Source organism: Brassica rapa, chromosome A07, assembly GCF_000309985.2.
Source record: "Brassica rapa cultivar Chiifu-401-42 chromosome A07, CAAS_Brap_v3.01, whole genome shotgun sequence".
Classification (NCBI taxonomy): domain Eukaryota; kingdom Viridiplantae; phylum Streptophyta; class Magnoliopsida; order Brassicales; family Brassicaceae; genus Brassica; species Brassica rapa.
The window spans coordinates 12,229,738-12,249,568 of record NC_024801.2 but is presented as its reverse complement, the minus strand read 5'-3'; the positions used below and the strand labels follow the sequence as shown (position 1 = coordinate 12,249,568).

At 35.7% G+C, this 19,831-nt stretch overlaps 5 protein-coding genes across 6 annotated transcripts; 2 read left to right on the top strand and 3 right to left on the bottom strand.

The window, feature by feature from the left end:
- Positions 1-1,405: 1,405 nt before the first annotated feature.
- LOC103829174 (inorganic pyrophosphatase TTM2) lies at positions 1,406-5,115 on the top strand. The gene is made up of 12 exons (XM_009104837.3): positions 1,406-1,746; positions 1,999-2,354; positions 2,429-2,543; positions 2,636-2,831; positions 2,932-3,045; positions 3,136-3,309; positions 3,445-3,639; positions 3,745-3,867; positions 3,948-4,075; positions 4,153-4,267; positions 4,352-4,624; positions 4,698-5,115. Exons 2-12 carry the CDS (start codon positions 2,015-2,017, stop codon positions 4,953-4,955), a joined length of 2,031 nt encoding a protein of 676 aa, XP_009103085.1. The 5' UTR covers positions 1,406-1,746; positions 1,999-2,014; the 3' UTR covers positions 4,956-5,115.
- A 50-nt stretch (positions 5,116-5,165) lies between these two features.
- Positions 5,166-12,388, top strand: LOC103829173 (importin-9). Of its 2 annotated transcripts, none has more exons than XM_009104836.3 (33): positions 5,166-5,529; positions 5,620-5,681; positions 5,768-5,860; positions 5,941-6,112; positions 6,210-6,325; positions 6,448-6,534; positions 6,624-6,740; positions 6,831-6,894; positions 6,979-7,121; positions 7,283-7,330; positions 7,412-7,480; positions 7,815-7,890; positions 8,030-8,160; positions 8,297-8,356; positions 8,442-8,511; positions 8,599-8,663; positions 8,741-8,802; positions 8,883-9,006; positions 9,092-9,149; positions 9,244-9,356; positions 9,506-9,583; positions 9,669-9,731; positions 9,827-9,922; positions 10,013-10,122; positions 10,463-10,652; positions 10,787-10,901; positions 11,013-11,125; positions 11,227-11,304; positions 11,484-11,549; positions 11,622-11,750; positions 11,827-11,883; positions 11,985-12,065; positions 12,155-12,388. In XM_009104836.3, the coding sequence occupies exons 1-33, from the start codon at positions 5,412-5,414 to the stop codon at positions 12,203-12,205; spliced, it is 3,075 nt and encodes a 1,024-aa protein (XP_009103084.1). In that variant the 5' UTR covers positions 5,166-5,411; the 3' UTR covers positions 12,206-12,388. The 2 variants fall into 2 exon arrangements, with proteins under 2 accessions (XP_009103084.1, XP_009103082.1); XM_009104834.3 differs by having other exon boundaries at positions 5,620-5,708; positions 5,792-5,860.
- Positions 12,389-12,534: 146 nt separating this feature from the next.
- Positions 12,535-14,867, bottom strand: LOC103829172 (polyubiquitin-D-like). The gene has a single exon (XM_033275158.1). The coding sequence runs from the start codon at positions 13,086-13,088 to the stop codon at positions 12,660-12,662; it is 429 nt and encodes a 142-aa protein (XP_033131049.1). The 5' UTR covers positions 13,089-14,867; the 3' UTR covers positions 12,535-12,659.
- A 294-nt stretch (positions 14,868-15,161) lies between these two features.
- LOC103829808 (polyubiquitin-like) lies at positions 15,162-19,310 on the bottom strand. The gene is made up of 3 exons (XM_033275968.1): positions 18,433-19,310; positions 17,104-17,147; positions 15,162-16,995 (listed from the first exon to the last, which is right to left on the bottom strand). The coding sequence occupies exons 1-3, from the start codon at positions 18,866-18,868 to the stop codon at positions 16,534-16,536; spliced, it is 942 nt and encodes a 313-aa protein (XP_033131859.1). The 5' UTR covers positions 18,869-19,310; the 3' UTR covers positions 15,162-16,533.
- On the bottom strand, positions 15,248-15,625 carry LOC108868993 (ubiquitin). Its single transcript, XM_018652900.1, has one exon. It carries the CDS (start codon positions 15,623-15,625, stop codon positions 15,248-15,250), a length of 378 nt encoding a protein of 125 aa, XP_018508416.1.
- Positions 19,311-19,831: the final 521 nt, after the last annotated feature.

Here is a 19,831-nt window from a genome sequence, read left to right as displayed (position 1 = left end):
TTCATGAAAAGCACCAGCTTCCAACCCTCGAAAAATATTTGAATAAATCAGCTTTTAGAAAGAATTATTGATATATATATATATATATATATATATAAATATTATTTTAACTACAGAGAGTTTACACAGTAATTAAACAGTTTAATTTTTATCTCTCACAAACATAATTCTAAAACCTTTATAAAAAAACTACAGAATTTACACAAATTTGTAAAATTGGCCTTTTTTTTAAATCGCTTGTGTTGTTCACCATGTCGGGACCGGTACTGCTTGGGACGATCCTTTTCCGCATGAATCAAATGTTGGAAGAAGTACCAATTATTGTAGTAGTCAAGTGCGTACGTAACCAAAGCACTGAAGTGAACATTGACCATCCCAAAATAATGAAAGACATTCCATATAAACTAAGTTTCTAGTTTGAACAAATGAGAACATTCAATAAAATCTTATAAGGAGTAAATTCCATATAAATAAGTTTCTAGTTTGAGCAAATGAGAACATTCAATAAAATGTTACAAGGAGTACCAATTAAAGGAAGTAGCTACAAATTCAATTATTGTACTTTGGTTCTTACCTGCCCAAAATACCTAAACAAGTTACACAAAAATCTCTTATATATTTATCTAAATGATGAAGCCATTACTCAAATAAACATAAAACTTTTTCATGAAAATATCAAGTACCTATGTTTTTTATATATATTTTTTTTGATAATCCAGATAATCCGAACACTCCGGAGGGAATCCGACTAGCGTCTAAGGGTCCGATTGGTAATGAATGTAGCTTTAAAAATTTTGCTGTAGAAAAAAAAGTTGTAGATTTTTTGTTGTGGGTTTAAATTTTATTGCTTTAAAATTTTATAGAAATCTCCAAAAAATTACTCTGAATTTTTGATTCTACAGAACACTTATACAGCTGTAAATTATTTCAAAAGCTGTGATTTTGAATTTTTTTGTTAAAGCTTGATTGATGTGAATTTAGTGTCGTAAAAATAAATAGGATTATGAACAGCACATATGGTCACTAGCAATCACACTCTAAATACGTCTCCACAGAAGACATCCACTCTATTTTAATCGTAGGTGGCTAACATGATTCAAACCCGGATCTATATTGAGACCAAAACTCTTTCAAAATCACCGAGCCGAGAGCCGAGGAAGTCTTCGCTTGATTATATGATAGCATTTTAACTAGTAAACAGTTTACAAACAAAAAAGATTGTATTCAATTAAATACATGGATTTGTAAAAAAAAATATACAAAGTATGAAAGAAACTAAACTTGAATACCTAAATTAATAACACATCAGTTTCATATCTTTTGAAATTAACTTTCAATATTTTAAAGAGTCATTTAGCTTAATAACCATTTATTTTAAAAGCGCAATTGATTTCTTGGATTCTCCCAGTTTGATGTATTTCTCTATACTATAAGAACGGCGTATTTTTTTTATTTGAATTTTGTAAACAAGTGATAGGTGTATTTTCAAAGTTTATCTAAAAGAGCTAACAAAAACAAAAAACAATGAAAAGGTATTAAATTGGCTCTCTCTCTCTCTCTGCTCTCACATTCATTCATTCTCTCAATGCAACCTCGTGGGTCGACGAGATCTTTTCGCCAGATTCTCTAGAAATCGCTCTCGCCCCGATAAAGAAGGCTCTCTGCGAAAATCCCAACCCTTCCTCTATTCAATTCGGAACTGCTCTGCGAAAGCGACGATCCTCGATTCACACGAGACTCTTCGTCGTAAGTCACAAACTCCAACAAATCGGCGTCAAGTTTTCGATTTTGGTTGATGGGTCTTTCAAAGTTTCACACTTTTTTCGCCAATCTGGTTTCCTTTTTGTTGTGATCCTTGCCTTGCTCATGAGTGTTCATATGAAACTGTTTGATCGTTTCTGGATCTCTAATGTGTGTTTTAAGTGTAAATGTGAACTCTTCCCTGAAAATGTCCTGTAAAAATGCAACCTTTTTGATGTGTTAATGCGCTTTTTGTAGGTTCTGAGATTGTTTCATGATGGGTCAAGACACCAATGGGATCGAGTTTCATCAGAAGAGGCACGGTCTTTTGAAGGATCAAGTCCAATTGGTTAAGAGAAGAGACTCTGTTCGGTACGAGATAGTTCCGATTCAGGATCGGTTGTCGTTTGAGAAGGGCTTCTTTGCTGTTATCCGTGCTTGCCAGTTGCTTTCTCAGAAGAACGATGGGATCATATTGGTTGGGGTTGCTGGTCCTTCTGGTGCGGGGAAGACGGTGTTTACCGAGAAGATACTCAACTTTCTGCCTAGTGTTGCTGTCATATCGATGGATAACTATAATGACGCTAGTCGGATTGTTGATGGCAACTTTGACGGTAAGAGCATCATCTGAAAGTTAAAAGGAACCAAGTTTTCTTCATATCTATTGAGCTATTACAACTTTTTATAGATCCACGGTTAACGGACTATGACACATTGCTCAAGAATCTTGAAGATTTGAAGGAGGGAAAACAAGTTGAGGTTCCTATATATGATTTTAAGTCCAGCTCTCGTGTTGGATATAGGTAATGGATGATGCAGATTGATTTAATCATCACTTTATGGTTATTCCACTGAAGACATTGTTTTTAATGCGATGCTTTTTTACTTTGGTTAGGACACTTGATGTCCCAGCTTCTAGGATTGTGATCATTGAAGGAATCTATGCTTTGAGTGAAAAATTGAGACCTTTGTTGGATCTTCGTGTGTCTGTTACTGGTGGAGTTCACTTTGATCTTGTTAAAAGGGTTCTTCGTGATATACAACGTGCAGGCCAACAGCCTGAGGAGATCATCCATCAGATATCTGAAACAGTTTGTTCTCTTTTCTTTATTTCTTTTATATTTTTGCTTCTTGGCTATTATTGGTTATGTAGTGAAGTATTTTAAAGTAACAACTTCACTGTTTATGTAGGTGTATCCGATGTACAAAGCTTTCATAGAACCAGATCTTCAGACTGCTCAGATTAAAATCATTAATAAATTCAACCCCTTCACTGGTTTTCAGAGCCCAACATACATCTTGAAGGTTTGAAAACTGTCTTGTTGTAATCTCTGTTCATGCATTTGTTGTCTGCGTTTAGTAAACTGAACTTGTTTTGCTGTTGATTTGTTGTAGTCAAGAAAAGATGTATCTGTTGATCAGATCAAGGCTGTTCTTTCTGAAGGATACACAGAGAATAAGGAGGAAACCTATGACATATATCTTCTTCCACCGGGTGAAGATCCAGAGTCGTGCCAATCACATTTGAGGATGCGGAATAAAGATGGAAAGTACAGCCTCATGTTTGAGGTTTGGCTTTCTTTCCATGTTTTCATGAATATGACTTTTCAGTTTCTGACAAAGCTGACAACCTTCTGATTCAGTAATGTTAAGATTGCCTAAAGTGATGTGGTGAATACTTATGATTGTGATTTTGATATCCAGGAATGGGTCACGGATACTCCTTTTGTCATATCCCCAAGGATTACTTTTGAAGTGAGCGTTCGCTTACTTGGTGGGCTCATGGCACTGGGATACACAATAGCCACCATACTTAAAAGGAACAGCCATGTATTTGCTACCGAAAAGGTTTGTGTGAAAATCGATTGGCTTGAGCAGCTGAATCGTCACTACATGCAGGTTTGTCTATCTAAAACTCATTCACCACCAGATAGTTCAAGAAATTTGTGATGTGGCTTTTATGATGACTATAGAAATATAATTCTAAATTTGAAATAACATCAGGTGCAAGGTAAAGATAGGCAACTTGTACAGAGCACTGCAGAGCAGCTAGGACTGGAAGGATCATTCATTCCGCGCACCTATATTGAACAGATCCAACTTGAAAAACTGATAAATGAAGTAATGGTATGATTTGCTGTTCAGGCTATATGATATTTTCTCTATTAGATCTCAAGTGGGTTTCTGATTAGAAGTCCCCATTACAGGCTCTACCAGATGATTTGAAGCACAAGCTTAGCTTAGATGAGGATTTGGTGTCTAGTTCAAGCCCAAAGGAAGCGCTCTTGAGAGCCTCTGCAGATAGAGTAGCCATGAGAAATAAGAACCTCAAAAGGTACACTTCTTTTGAGGAGTGTATTTGTTACTTCCAATCCATGTGTCCTTTAAGCAGCTGTACTATTTATGATACAGAGGCATGTCACACTCGTATTCAACCCAAAGAGATAAGAATCTTTCCAAGCTTGCTGGTTATTCTTCAAGCGATAGGAGGTACGAAGAGAGAAACCATGACTCTCCAGCCAACGAGGTTCGAGTTTGTTCTCTTTCATACCTTGTTGTGACAGTTTTAGAGTCTTCGTTGTAACTAAACAAGTGCAATTTTAATTTGTAGGGGTTTATGACTCAGCTTTCGGAACAAATATCATCACTCAATGAGAGAATGGATGAGTTCACAAACCGGATCGAAGAGCTAAACTCAAAGCTGAGCTGCAACAAGAACTCTCCAACACAGCAGAGCATGACAGTCCAAGCCGAAGTTTGCAATGGCTCAGCTCCAACTTCGTATTTCATTTCAAGTCTGGACAATGGCTGTTTGACAAATTCCATAATGCCACATTCATCTTCATCTTCCCAGTTAGCCAAGGATTCCCCACTTATGGAAGAGGTAAGTCACCTCACATTATTTATACATTTTTGAAATTTACATTTGATTTGAAACGCTTTCTGGTGGCAACCAGATATCAACCCTCTCACGTGGGCAGCGTCAAGTGATGCATCAACTGGATAACCTGTGCACTCTGATGAGAGAAAGCTCATCAGCAGAAAGGTCACGGCTAGCAAGAACAGGAAGCAACAAGAGAAGCGGATCAAGCAAAAGCTTCTTCTTGTCAAATGCGGAATCTAATAGCCTCCTCCCTCTCAAGTTAACAGCCTTGGCGGCTCTTTGCAGCGTAGGGATTGTAGTGATCAAGAGTTACATTAACAAGCGGCAATAACATCATTAACCCTTCTCTCTTTTCTTTTTGGATATTTTTTTCTCACTGGAGGCGTTTTGTGAGCTTCTACGTAGACCGATGAAACCATTTCTCATCCCCTAAATTAGAACACAATTCTCATTTAAATTTTATTCAATAAGATTCAGTTATTTTCTTCAAACACAATCAAATTGCTTTGTTTGAGGAAGACTGAGATGTGTCTTCTTCGTCTGTCTATTTTGATTATTGAAATATCGGTTCGATTGAAATCAGAAAACCGAATCAAACCAATTTAAACCGACAAACCGATCCGGTTTAAATTGGTACTAAAACATAATTCCATCATCTTTCCTCTTCATCACCTCTCTCTCTCTTCTATAAAGGCTCCGACATCAAAATCTGAGAGAGGCGACTCCGTCTCTCTCTCGAACATTCCTACAAGAAGATCGAGCGCGAAATTGAAAAAAAATTGAAACAATGGTGGTGGACCAAGATCAGCAGTGGCTGCTCGGCTGCTTGACGGCAAGTCTCGACCCTAACCAGAACGTTCGTTCTTTCGCTGAGACCTCACTCAATCAAGCCTCTCTTCAACCAGGTCTGTCGCCTTAAATCGTTTTCCCCAGAAAGTTGAAAGCTTTTTGATGGATTCATTTCACCATAGTTACTAGATTCTTTGTACTTGTAGGGTTTGGCAGCGCATTGTGCAGGGTCGCTGCTAATAAAGACCTCTCTTTGGGATTGCGTCAGATATCCTTTTCACATAAGCATAGATTTGTCTCTCTCTCTCTGGACCCTCGTTGTTGATAGTGTGGAGTTCTTTAACTTACTGTTACTTAGCTGCTGTTTTGTTAAAGCAGTTCATTAAGAAGCATTGGCGAGAGAACGAGGAGGATTTTGAGTATCCTCTTGTCTCAAGTGAGGAAAAGGTACTCTCACTGTTCCTGTTTTATTGTTTGGATTTCCTTCTGCATTAGTTTTTAGGAGTCTCTTTTGGTTTTGCTGTTAGGCTCTTATTCGAGGACTGCTTTTGGGCTCACTTGATGACTCTCATCGAAAAATCTGTACGGCTATTAGTATGGATATCTCGTCAATTGCCACTTATGATTGGCCAGAAGAGTGGCCTGAGCTGTTACCCTTTCTCTTGAAGTTGATTAGCGACCAGAACAACATCAATGGAGGTATATTTTTGTTCAGTTCTTTGTTACCTCTCATTTTCATACAATTTCTTGAGATCAGTCAAACCCTTGCGCTGAATTTTGTGGCCAAACTCAACAGTTCATGGAGCTTTGAGGTGTTTGGCTCTTCTCTCTGGTGACTTGGATGACAAAGATGTGCCTGCACTGGTACCTGTGTTGTTTCCTTGCTTGCACGCAGTCGTTTCCTCTCCTCAGGTTTGTATCACGTTTTTTGGCATGTCCAGTTTCGTAAATGATAATTTTAGTGATGATCGCCTTTCTTTTATTTCTCTTATGAAGTTCACTCCCCTGTCTTAATTATCATTTTGTATATGTAGAGCTATGACAAGTATATGCGAGGAAAAGCCCTTTCAATTTTTTATTCATGTATATCTGTTCTTGGAGCAATGAGTGGTGTGTACAAGGTACTTTTCATTCTATACATAAGTTTTAAATTCGTCTTGCTTCAACTACCTCTGTTATCAGTTGACATATATTAAGTGTTTGTATTCAGACAGAAACCACTACTTTAGTGACTCCTCTACTTGAGGTTTGGATGAATCAGTTTTCACTTATATTGGAACATCCTGTGCAACCTGACGATCCTGATGATTGGAGTCTAAGAATGGAGGTTCATCTCATCTTCTGATTGTTCTAATTTTGTTCCCATCAAATGGCCGGGATTGTTTAACAGGCCCCTGTCTTTGTCTGCTCTGATTAGGTATTGAAGTGCTTGAATCAGTTTGTACAGAATTTCCCATTTCTCATGGAAAGTGAACTGATAGGTATGTTCTCACGTGACCCATGTCCCTTGTTTATGCATACATATGCATCTGAAGCATCGTTATTGAAAAATAATATTCTTGCAGCTATTATGAGGCCATTGTGGCACACATTTGAATCATCTCTACAAGTCTATCTTCGATCGTCAGTTGAAGGTGCTGAAGATTCATATGATGGAAGATATGATTCTGATGGTGAAGAAAAGAGTCTTGACACTTTTGTCATCCAGGTAACTTACCATTTTCACTATCAAGGTTTTTCCTTCAAGTTCTCATTTTAGAATTTAATCTTTTGATTAGAGATGGGGCATTCGGCTCATAGGTTTTTGTATTTTAATTAGTTTGAGGCCCAACTGACTCTGGATTTTGCATATCTGTTTCCTTTGTGCAGCTATTTGAGTTTCTATCAACAATCGTTAGCAGTAGAAGACTGGCAAAGGTTTGGCTCAACCTTTTCAGTTTTCTCCTTCATTTTGGTCGTATGCTGCTTTGGTTTCTTACCCAAATATCGTCATTTCAGGTCCTGGCCAGTAATGTCAGAGAATTAGTATATCAAACTGTTGCTTTCCTGCAGGTTACAGAACAACAGGTCAGGATTAATCATGCATCTTCAACCTACTCAAACATTATAAGATATAGTGGTTATATTTTGTCTTTAAAATCTGTGATGACTACAATACCGGCAGTAATCTGCTTAAATCTTAAAACGGCTTTGTTTAATCTTGAGCTTGCTCAAATTCAAGGTGTAGTAGCTAGTTATGTCATCCCTTTCCATTATATTAGGTCTCTGAAAATCGTACATAATCTTTTGTTGTTATTTGTGCTTTGCTAGCAATAGTCAAATTAGTTATATGTGTAACCTTGCACATGTCTTTAAAAAGAATCACACATATCTTATTTTTTTTCAAATCTCTTCTCTACAGGTTCATACGTGGTCAACGGATGTAAATCAGTTTGTAGCCGATGAAGATGAGGGTAGCTTCAGTTGTCGTATATCAGGTAAGCTGTCTCACTATTTTCAAGTCAAATTCATATGCTTATGTTTAGTCAGAGACAAGATTTGGAGCTCATATGCATATATGTATATGCAAAATTTATGAAAATGTAACTATACATATATGTACCTGGTGCACCACAGGTATACTTTTGCTGGAGGAAGTTGTCAATACTTTTGGTAGGGAAGGGATCAACGCCGTTATAGATGCTGCTGGAAAGCGGTTCCATGAGTCCCAAAATGAAAAGATAGCTGGTTCTTCGTCCTGGTGGAGAGTAAGTGGACTTTAGTTCTCTTTGTACTTGTATTTTTTAAAAGGTCTGACAATCTATTACTTCTCTTTTTTTTCTCAAAATTGTTACAAATTCTGTTAATATATTTTTTTCTACCCATATATTTTCCATTTGGTAGATAAGAGAAGCCGCTCTCTATGCTTTGGCTTCTCTTGCCGATCAACTTGTTGATGCTGAGGTGCGTGTTTCCATAGAAATGTTAATACAAAAAAGTTATTATGGAGGGAAACATGTTATCCTTAATATTGGTATAATCTTTTCAGGACTTGGGAACTGACCATACTAATTTAGCTAAATTTATTGAGCAATTGATAATGGAAGATACTGGAACTGGTAGGTTTTATAAGATTTACTGCTCCAACTTATTTATCTTATTTGGTACTCAAATTGTGGTGCATGACTGGACCATTTGTTTAACAGGGTATCATGAATGTCCTTTCCTTTATGCCCGCATATTTACAGCAGTCGCTAAATTCTCCTCTGAGGTAATTTCTGATTTTCATTTCTTCCAATATAACCTCAGTATGTAGTGTATTAATTGAATTATTTTAACGTTAATCAGATCAACCCTGGAATTCTTGAGCACTTCCTCAATGCTGCTGTTAGAGCTATTAACATGGACGTGTATGTTTCCTGCTCTTCTGCTGGTAGTATATTTATGTACAGAGAATAAATGCTAACTTACTAGATACCATTATAAACAGACCTCCACCTGTGAAAGTAGGCGCATGTCGGGCACTTTTGCAGCTCCTACCTGATATGAACCGTTCAGTTATTCTTCCTCAGATCATGAACTTATTCTCATCTCTCACTGATCTTCTCCATCAGGTAAATTTTTTTACTGACAACCACAATTGGCGTGTGTGTGTCTCTATTTTCCTCGTGTCACTAGAGATTTTTTATTCTTTCTTAGGCTTCAGATGAAACTTTGATTTTGGTACTTGAAACTCTTCAACAAGCAATTAAGGCTGGTAAGTCAACATAATCTCTCTTTACAAAAAAAATTCAGAATATAGTTACATAACAGTTCTCACTTATTTATTATTTTATGTAATCATTTGCTAGGCCATGAAGCATCAGCCTCAATAGAGTCTATTATCTCACCAGTGATTCTTAATGTGTGGGTGGCACATGTCTCTGATCCCTTCATAAGTATCGATATAATTGACGTTCTGGAGGTAAATAGTTAAAGTGGTTATGATTCATCTCGTTGTTAGAAATGCAATTTCCGTAGCATGTTACGTTAATCTCTTACCACTGCTTCGATTAAATCAACAATAAATCAACTATGTGTACGACTAATGTCTTTCGTATGGCTGTCACACAGGCCATAAAGAATTCACCTGGTTGTCTGCATCCACTGACATCAAGGATTTTACCATTCATCGGACCAGCTTTAAAGAAGGCACTCACCTGTTCTTTTTGTCCTCAGTGTACTATTTTCTCTTCCTTAGTTTCTTTTTAAATGACATCTATGTGGTGATAATCAGCCACATCAACAACCTGAAGGACTAGTGAGTGGATCCTTGGATCTTTTAACCATGCTTCTTAAGGCAAGTTATACTACCTGGATGTTCATATAACGTTACTAAGTGAAAATTCAGCATTTCTCGTGTTTTGCTGACAATTTTTCTAGTCATATGTATAGGGTGCCCCAAGTGATGTAGTGAAAACTGCATATGAATTTTGCTTTGATGCTGTCATTCGCATCATACTCCACAGTGAGGACAATAGTGAATTACAGGTGATAAACTTTTCCACGTCTTAGCTTGGTTCAGCGCTTTCTATTTAAAAATGATCACTTAACACTAACTAGCCTCTCATAATTTGTCAGAATGCAACAGAATGTCTGGCAGCTTTTATATCTAGTGGAAGACAAGAATTGCTCTCTTGGAGTGGTGATCCCAGCTTAACCATGAGAAGTTTGCTTGATGCAGCTTCTAGGTACAAACCTTTTTGTTTGGTTTATTTCACGTCCATCAAAAGTTGTAGGCATGCTGTTTTGTGTTTTCTTTTTGCATTTCTATGTTGTGCATATGTGAATACTTACGCATGTGAATAGAAAACCAGTGATGATTTTGCGTATGCATGGGTATATCTATTCACCATAAAAGATTTGGTCTTTTGAATAAATACGGTGGTATATCCACATTTCTTGGAATCATTTGATTAAAGTGTATTTGAGCACCTTTGTTGTTGATTTCTCAATGTTTTCCATTTGGTATATGTTTAATTGTACTGTCTCACTTTGTCTAAATTGTTTTTTTTTCCAATGTTGGGACAGGCTTCTCAACCCTGATCTGGAATGTTCTGGATCGCTATTCGCTGGGAAGTACATTCTGCAGCTTATCTTGCATCTTCCATCAGAGATGGCACCCCATGTCCAGGATCTGGTTGCCGCTCTTGTAAGACGGATGCAGTCTGCTGAAATATCGGGTTTCAAAAGCTCATTGCTACTGATTTTTGCCAGATTGGTATTCTTCACCTTTCACTTGGATAGTTTTAGCATAATAATAATGGTTCCTCTCTTCTTTGCAAGATGCTGTTTAGTCTCCCTGTCCTACACTGTAACCTTGGAGGCCTATATTTTTTCCATTGATTTCTGCAGGTCCATATGAGTTTTCCAAACGTTGATCAATTTATCAATCTGCTTGTTAGCGTACCCGCTGATGGCCATGAAAATTCATTTGCCTATGTTATGACAGAATGGACTAAACAACAAGGCAAGCATCTCTCTCTGTTGCGCTATCTAGTTGTGTGATTCTATTTGTCTACCTGATGCGTGGGGTTTTCCGGCCGTTTAAACTTATGCTTTGTAAAGCATCTTTGTTCAGGGGAAATACAGGGGGCATATCAAATCAAAGTCACTTGTTCAGCTCTGGCCTTATTACTGTCAACTAGACATTCTGAATTCGCCAAGGTCAATGTCCCAGGCAATCGGATCCAGGTCTTCTTATGCTGCTGTACTTTTTTATATATTTATTTTTAGAAAATTCAATTCACTCTCACAGTCTAATAGAGAGAGACTTGTTTACATTTCTTGTACAGTCAAATGGTGGCATAACCACGCGCGCAAAAGCTAAATCTGCTCCGGAACAATGGACCATCATCCCTTTACCCATGAAGGTATGTTTTTGTTTCCTTCCTTACTCTAAACGTTCTACAAGTCAGAATACGTATATTATTTGGGGATACACACTTCTGTCTTGACTAATTGTGATGCCTTTTGCAGTTTTTTAACCTCCTTTCATTTCATGACTATTTAGTGCATGGTTTGAGAAATTTTACATTATTGGCTCTGGCAGGTACTGGCACTACTAGCTGATACGTTGATTGAAATTCAAGAGCAAGTTTTGGGTTGTGAAGATGAGGTGATTATGCTTCCTTGATCACTCTTTTTTTTAATTTCCTTGTGATGCTAATTCCTTTCTTGGGAGTAGCAGGATAGTGAATGGGAAGAAGTCAATGAAGTAAATGTTGAAGGTGAGAAAGACTTGCTACGTTCAACTGGTGCCTCTCAATCAAGCAAACCCTCTTATGACCAACTTGAAGCAATGGCTCGAACTTTTGAGGTCCTCTTTCTCTTTTACCTATAAAGCTATACCATTAAACCGTATCTCATTAGTGATTAAACCATTGTTTCAACAGAACCAAGATGATGGGGATGGTGATGATGACTTCCATGTTACCGACCCCCTGAATGAGGTGACCTCTTGTGTTCTACATATGTTGGACATAACCTCTTTGTGTTTCTACGTAATCCTCCAAATCTTATAATTTGTCTCACCAAGTTTCGCAACAAACAGATTAATCTAGCAAGTTACCTGGCTGATTTTATGTTGAAGTTTTCGAGTGGAGACCGACCTTTGTTTGACAATCTTTGCCAGGTATGGTTTATATCCTCTGTATAACCTAAAAGACCTTGAACTTAAATACTTGATATGAACTGTTTGGCATGTTTACCAAAAAACTGCAGGGCTTAACAAATGCGCAAAGAAACGTGATACAGACGGTACTGAACCGCTAGGTTTGGCGTTAGAACCCACAAATCGTGTTTTGAGTGTTGATTTTTTTGTCAGTTGATTGATACTTGTGTGGGAATTAAAGAAGTGGTAGCAACATCCCTTTTGTAAGAGTGACATTTTTTACATAATATTCGACGTATTAATCATTCTAAGATATAATATCCTCCGGTTTGATGTTTTGAAAAGAAAAAAAATCTTCAGCTTCTGATATTTTTCTTCGATTTTTCTGCCAAGTAATGTTAGATCATATGGTTACATACTGATTTCTTACAGAAAACTAAAATCTGAAAGTTCACAAAATAAACTAAAAATGATAAATAAAGCCATTAAAAATGTTTAACCGATTTCTTAACAGCAAAAGATTATATATTGAAACTGTTTAAGCCATTAAAGCTACTTGTGTTTGGAAATATCAAAAGCAATACTGATAACATTTTGGAAAACAAAGAGACACGTTTAGCAGATGCAACCACGCTGCACAATGACAAGATTGGAGTCCGGCTTGATGTTGTAGTAAGCTACGGTGCGACTGTTTTCAAGCGTGGTGCCAAGAAAGTTAAGATTCAGCTGGTCCACCGGTAAGCCACCCTGATCATGGATCATGGTCTTGACTTTTTTAATGGTATCGGACCCCTTCACTTGTAGGATGAATGTTTTCTCCTTTATAGTCGATACAAAAATCCGCATGACTGCGTCTTGAGTTGGATACGCATCCGGATTCAAACCTAGAACCAGTTGACGGATGGGTCCATAGATCTTGAGGTCGATGGGCTTAGAGCTATCCTCCACCTCTAGGTTTATGCTTTTTCCCTCTACCGTCTTAATAGAAATCTGCATTGTTTCTCTCCTTTTTCTCTTTGTGGTTTTCTTTTTATATACCTGCATTGTTTCTCTCCTTTCTCTCTTTGGGGTTTTCTTTTTATATACTTACATCTTTGGGAATGAATTATCTGTTAACTTTACATTTTCCCAATGATAACATTTACTATAGGCAGCCCTTCGGCTTCTTTTAAAAGTTTTATACACAAATTAAGAAACTTAACTTTTTTTCTTTCTCGAATTTTGCAAGAGACAATACTTAAAAGTTTTATACACAAATTAAGAAACTTAACTTTTTTTCTTTCTCGAATTTTGCAAGAAACTATACTTAAAAGTCTTAGACACAAATTAAGAAACTTGACTTCTTTTGTTTCTAATGAAAAGTGAAACATCATTCACTACCTATCTAAATACTAACGGTATATCTATAAAAAAAATACTAACAGTAAAACAATGTGCATAATACAAACAATCAAAAACATATCATACTTCATTCTTTATTTTTAAAAATGAAACCATTATATTATATAATCTTCTTTCTAAAAATTTATATAATTTAGAGGAATTATTTAAATTTATTTTTTTTCAAAAAATATTTATATTATTAAAATTGGAGTACAAAATAGAACTAATCTTATTTTCAACAGATTTATTAGATCTGTTGTTCTTTCCTTATTTTAATTCATCTTAACTATTTCATTAATTGTTATTTTCCAAATAATTTGAAAATATTTATTATAGAAATAAAAGCAGAACTTACCTATTTTTTTTGTTTTATTATATCTTTTACATTGTTTTTATATTTTAACTACTTAATCAATTGTTTTACCATAATAATTTGACATCGTGTTAACTGTAATAATTTCACATGCTTGAATGAATTTTCTTCCCCCGTGACAAAAATTCAAAAAGTTAACAAAGAAATTTTTATTTTTTACATAATCAGTTAGGTATGGATATTACGATATCCGTTCGGGTGCAAATTAGTTCTTTCAGGTATCGAGCGTTTTGGATTTTGAGATTAAGCTCCACTCGAGTTTTATAAATTTTTGGGTGGGATTCGAATCGGGTCCTTCCAGATCTGGGTGGGTTGAGTTCTGATGTGTAGGAACTTAAAAAAAAAAAAAACTATGTGTTTAGAAACGTCATTAAACAATTTATGAAAAACTAACACCCGCAATTTAAACCTAGTATACTTTAATTTCAATTCATAACTGCCTTTGGTTAGAATAAAAACAACTAGGTGGAGATCTGTACCTTGGGCGGAATGAATATAGATGCGAAAATATAATGTAGAATGATCCAAAAGAAGCTATGTAATCTTTGTTAGACTATATAAAGATATACAAATATATACATGTACATGATTAGGATTTCCTATGTAAATCTATATATAGAATCCTTAATAACATAAGAAGGGCATTGAGCTCTACCTATTATACACCAACTTATAGAGTAAGCAAAACTCTAGCTGCCAATTATTTCTTCTCTCAAGTCTCACTTTCTCCATTTTTCTCACGTTCTCGACTCCTCTTCTCTCTATTCTATCTCTCTCCTAAACTCAGTCTTATCTCTCATTGCCTATGGATACAAACGATAAACCTTTAAAGATCACACACACATATCGGGGGCATGTCACAATTGTCCTTGATCTGCAAAAGTTCAACTATGACACATGGAGAGAGCTTTTTAAAATACATTGCCTCACGTTTGGTATAGCTGATGACCTTCACGGCAGTTCCTCTTCAACACCACCAAACGAAAAGCAGTGGAAAGAACGAGATAGACTCGTAAAGATGTTGATTTATGAGACTATCTCTGAAACTATCCTCCATACGGTTCTAAAGACAAAGTTCACCTCTTGAGAACTCTGGATCTCCACTGAAAACTTGTTTCGTGATAACAAGGAGGTCACAGCTATCGAAATCAAATGTGTGTTTACAACTGAAAGTACATTCGAAAATAAAATGTGTGTTGTATAACAATGTATTACGAGATAAATCATCCTTACATGTTTCATTCTCAGGGTATTGACTTTTTTTTTTAAAACACTTCTTTTTTTGTCTAAAACTTCTTTTTTCAACATAGTCTATTGAAGATAATAACGTAGAAATTATTTTCCTTCGTCACGTCTGAGAAGAAATTAAACATAATATTTCATAAATTGAACACCAAATCTTAGAATAATATGATAAGAACATTGGGAAAAAAAAAAGAGAGAAATTTTAGCAACCGCAAAGACGTCGAGTCAAGTGAATGGTCGACTCATGCCTGATGCCGCATTCAGCTACTGTCCAACTGTTCTCAAGAGCCAGGCCTGCAAGTATCATGTTCTGCTGGTCCACTGGAGTGCCATCAATCTCAAAGTATTTAGTCTTGACTTCTCCAATGGTATCGGTTCCCTTAACCTGAAGGGTATGGTTCCTGCCGTTGAGAGTCACTACAAAAATACGCATGGCTGCTTCACCCTGACCCGAAGGACGCAGTCGCAAAACCAGTTCACTCATCGGCTCCCCATGGATCTTAACGTCGATAGTGTTGGAGCTATCTTCGACTTCTAGGTTTATGCTCTTTCCCTTTAATGTCTTGATAGAAATCTGCATTGTAAACCCAACTTCTCTTTTCTTCTCTCTCTCTCTCTCTCTCTCTCTCTCTCTCTCTCTCTCTCTCTCTCTCTCTCTCTCTCTCTCTCTCTCTCTCTCTCTCTCTCTCTCTCTCTCTCTCTCTCTCTCTCTCTCTCTCTCGCTCTAGATTATGTTTCATAGTACATTACTGAGAAGAAACTTTATATATATACAATTTTCCATGATAGTATTTTGACCCGTTTGGAAAAGTCATCAGAATATTTCTAAAAGAAATCATGTGGCACTATTACATTAAAAGGAAAAATAAAAATAAGTAAATATACAATAAAATAGAAATATTACATTATAATATTACAATTTGATATAAAAGTAAAAAAAAAAATAGTTTTGGCATGTTTTCCAAAATCTGCAGGGATTAACAATTGCGCAAAGAAACGTGATCCAGACAGTACTAAACCGCTAGGTTTGGCGTTACAACCCACAAATCATGTTTTGAGTTTTGTTTTTTTTGTCAGTGATTGATATTTGGGGGTAAAAGAAGTGGTAGCAACATCCCTTTTGTAAGAGTGTCATTTTCACATAATATTCGAAGTATTAATCATTATCTTTTGAATTTTTAAAATATCATATCCTCCAGTTTGATGTTTAAAAAAAAATCTTGAGCTTCGAATATTTTTCTGCCAAGTATTGTAGATCACACGGTTACGTACTAATTTGTGACAGAAAACAAAAATTGAAAGTTGACAAATAAACTAAAATTGATATTTCAAACCATTAAAATTTTTTAGCCATTTCTTAACAACATAAGAATATATATTCCTTAGCCCTAAGATATAAAGTTCTCAAAATGAACTTTTAAAAAGCTACTTGTGTTTGAAATTATCCAAAGCAATACTGATAATATTTTGGAAAACAAAGAGAAAGGTTTAGCAAATGCAACCACGCTGCACAATGACAAGATTGGAGTCCGGCTTGACGTTGTAGTAAGCTACGGTGCGACTGTCTTCAAGCTTGGTCCCAAGAAAGTTAAGATTCAGCTGGTCCACCGGTAAGCCACCCTGATCATGGATCATGGTCTTGACTTTTTTAATGGTATCGGACCCCTTCACTTGTAGGATGAATGTTTTCTCCTTTATAGTCGATACAAAAATCCGCATGACTGCGTCCTGAGTTGGATACGCATCCGGATTCAAACCTAGAACCAGTTGACGGGTGGGTCCATAGATCTTGAGGTCGACGGGCTTGGAGTTATCCTCCACCTCTAGGTTTATGTTTTTCCCCTCGACTGTCTTAATAGAAATCTGCATTGCAAAAATCCCTTTGGTTACTCTCCATTCTCTCTTCCGGGTTTTCTTTTTATATACTTGCATCCTTGGTGAGTGCATTAACTGTTAACTACATTTTCCTATGATATCATTTACTATTGGCTATGTTGACCGTTTATTTTGACTAAAGACTTCAAGTTATTACTGGCAGACAGCTGTGAAAGTACATACATGCAGCCCTTTGGTTTCTTTCTTGAAATTTGCAAGAAATGATACTTTAAGTTTTATACTTAAATTAAGAAACTGTCATTTTTTTGTTTTCGAAATTGAAACATTATTTACTATCTATCTAATTACTATACGGTACAAATAAGTAAAACATAGCATACTTTAGAAAATTTTATACAAAAGTTTCAAATGATAAAAACTTGCAGAAAATGGAGAGTAACCAAAGGGGATGTGCGCGTAACCAAATGAACATTGCTTTGAACCTTCTGCATGCTTTTTGTACTAAAAGCAGAAAATGGAGAGTAACCAAATGATAAAACATAGCATAATTTTTCTATAAAGCATGCAGAAGGTTCAAGAGGATGTATGCGTTAACTTTTCACCCTCAAACAAGTAGATATTGAATCAAAAGAAGGGGATTACATTTACACTGTTCTTTACACCAAGGATCACCTAGCAGGATGTGAACGTACGTTAACTATCCTCGTGAGTGAGAATACAATTAGAATAAAAGACAATTTGGTTGTTCAAGTTTAGCTAACGAATGTACAACTTCATTACCCCGTAAGACATGATTAACAGGACATTGATTTATAGTTGTATAAACAAACGAGTACAAATGAGAAAGAACCGACAAATCAGAAAGAAGTAGTTTGTACAATGGTACGACAGATCTGAAAAGGTACTAAGCACTTTGGGTTCAAAACCTACAATATCAAATTTATCTGTTTGTGTAACCAACTAATATGAATATCTAATTTCTACTGCGAACAACCGAGTCTGTCTGATACCGATCGGCATATGCTTCGTTGGGTTTCAGCTTGTCAAATATTCCGAAGTTATCATAAAAAAAGAAAGAAACTCAAATATGTTTAGAATGAAAAGAACTAATTTTGGTAATTTGAAAGTTACTAACGTAATTATTTCTCCAAAAAAGTTAATAATGTATTTGAACATTGCTTTTAAATGCAGATTTTTTTTTAAAAAAATATGATGGGCTATTAATTGCCTAAATATTTAAATTGCATTTAGCGAATTGCTAACATGCGCCATTTTCATTTTTTCATAAAATTATATGAAATGTTAGAAACTTATAATGTAATATGAACTACTTCTTTCTGATTTGTCGGTTCTTCGCGTAATAAATATAAAATAATAGTTGAGTTTTTTCCATTTTTGAAAAAAAAAAAAAAGAGTTTCTTCCATTATTTTCCTTCGTCAAGTAAAAGAATAAATTAAACAGCTACTTTATTAATCGAAACTCAAGTCTTTAAAAATGATATAATAAAAAAGTTAAAACATTGGAAAACAAAAATAAAATACTTTAGCAACCGCATTGACGAAGCATCATGTGAATGGTCGACTCATGCTTGATATGGCACTCGGCTATAGTCCAACTGTCCTCAAGCGACTTGCCTTGAAATATCATCGCCTGCTGGTCCGCTGGAGTGCCACTAATCTCCTCCAACTTAGTCTTAACTTTTCCAATGGTAACGGATCTCTTAACCTGGAGGGTGTAGGTCGTGCCGTTAAGAGTCACTACAAATATATGCATGGCTGCTTCACTACGACCCGAAGGACCAAGTCGCAAAACTAATTCACTCATCGGCTCCCCATGGATCTTAACGTCGATAGTGTTGGAGCTATCTTCAACCTCTAGGTTTATGCTCTTTCCCTTTAACGTCTTTATGGAGATCTGCATTGCAAACGAAACTTCTCTTCTCTCTCTAACCCTCTCTTTAGGGTATATATGTTTTATAGTACACATTGCAGAAGAGAGTTATCTGTTTTATAGTTTCCCATGAGATTATTTTGACCCTTTTTGGAAAATGTCGTCATTGATTAAAGCTATTAATGATCGACGACAAAGGCAAATGCTACCCTTTGGTTTCTCTTTTAATATGTTGCCATTTTACACTTTGTGTTCACTCAACTGTTAGTACAAGTTCTACAAATTCTAGATCATGAGCCATATATTCAAAAATCAGGGTGTTTTTTTACGCAAAGAAATCTACGTGCATATTTGAGTAATTTAAAGAACGGCAATTGTCAATAATAGCACCTTTTGAAGTTTATGTCTCAAAAATAGCACTAGAAGGAGAAAGTCACAAAAATGACATTCATTAAAGGGTAAAATATCTATAATACCCTTGGTTTAAAATTAAATAAACAAACTAAAATAAATAAAAATAAAAAAAATAAAAATAAAATAAAATTTTTTTTTATAGTTTCAGATTATATGTTTTCAGATTCAATTTTTTTTTTTCAGATTTTATTTTTATAATTTAAAAATACTTTTTGAAACTGTTTTTAAAATTTTTTATTTTTTATTTTATTATTTATTATTTATAAAATTTTAAACCCTAATTCCAAAACCCCATCCCTTAACTCTAAACCCTAAGGTTTGGATTAATTAACCCTAGGGGTATAAGTGTACATTACCTCTTTAATGAAACTTATTTTTGTGACTTTGAGTCTTGAGTGCTACTTTGGGAACAAAAACTTGGTTTAGTGCTATTCTAGTTTTTTTCTCTTTAAAGAACCCTAATATCTTTTGTTTCATGACTAATTTTCAGTCAAGTGTCATGCCCTTGTAAAACATAACCGAGTTTTTATATATTAAAATTTCTTTGTTTATTTTGTAATAGCCAAGAAACATATATAGTATCTTGCAAGAAACGGGATTAGCGACGGCGGTGTGCCGGAGAAACAGCAGGCTATAGGTGCATTA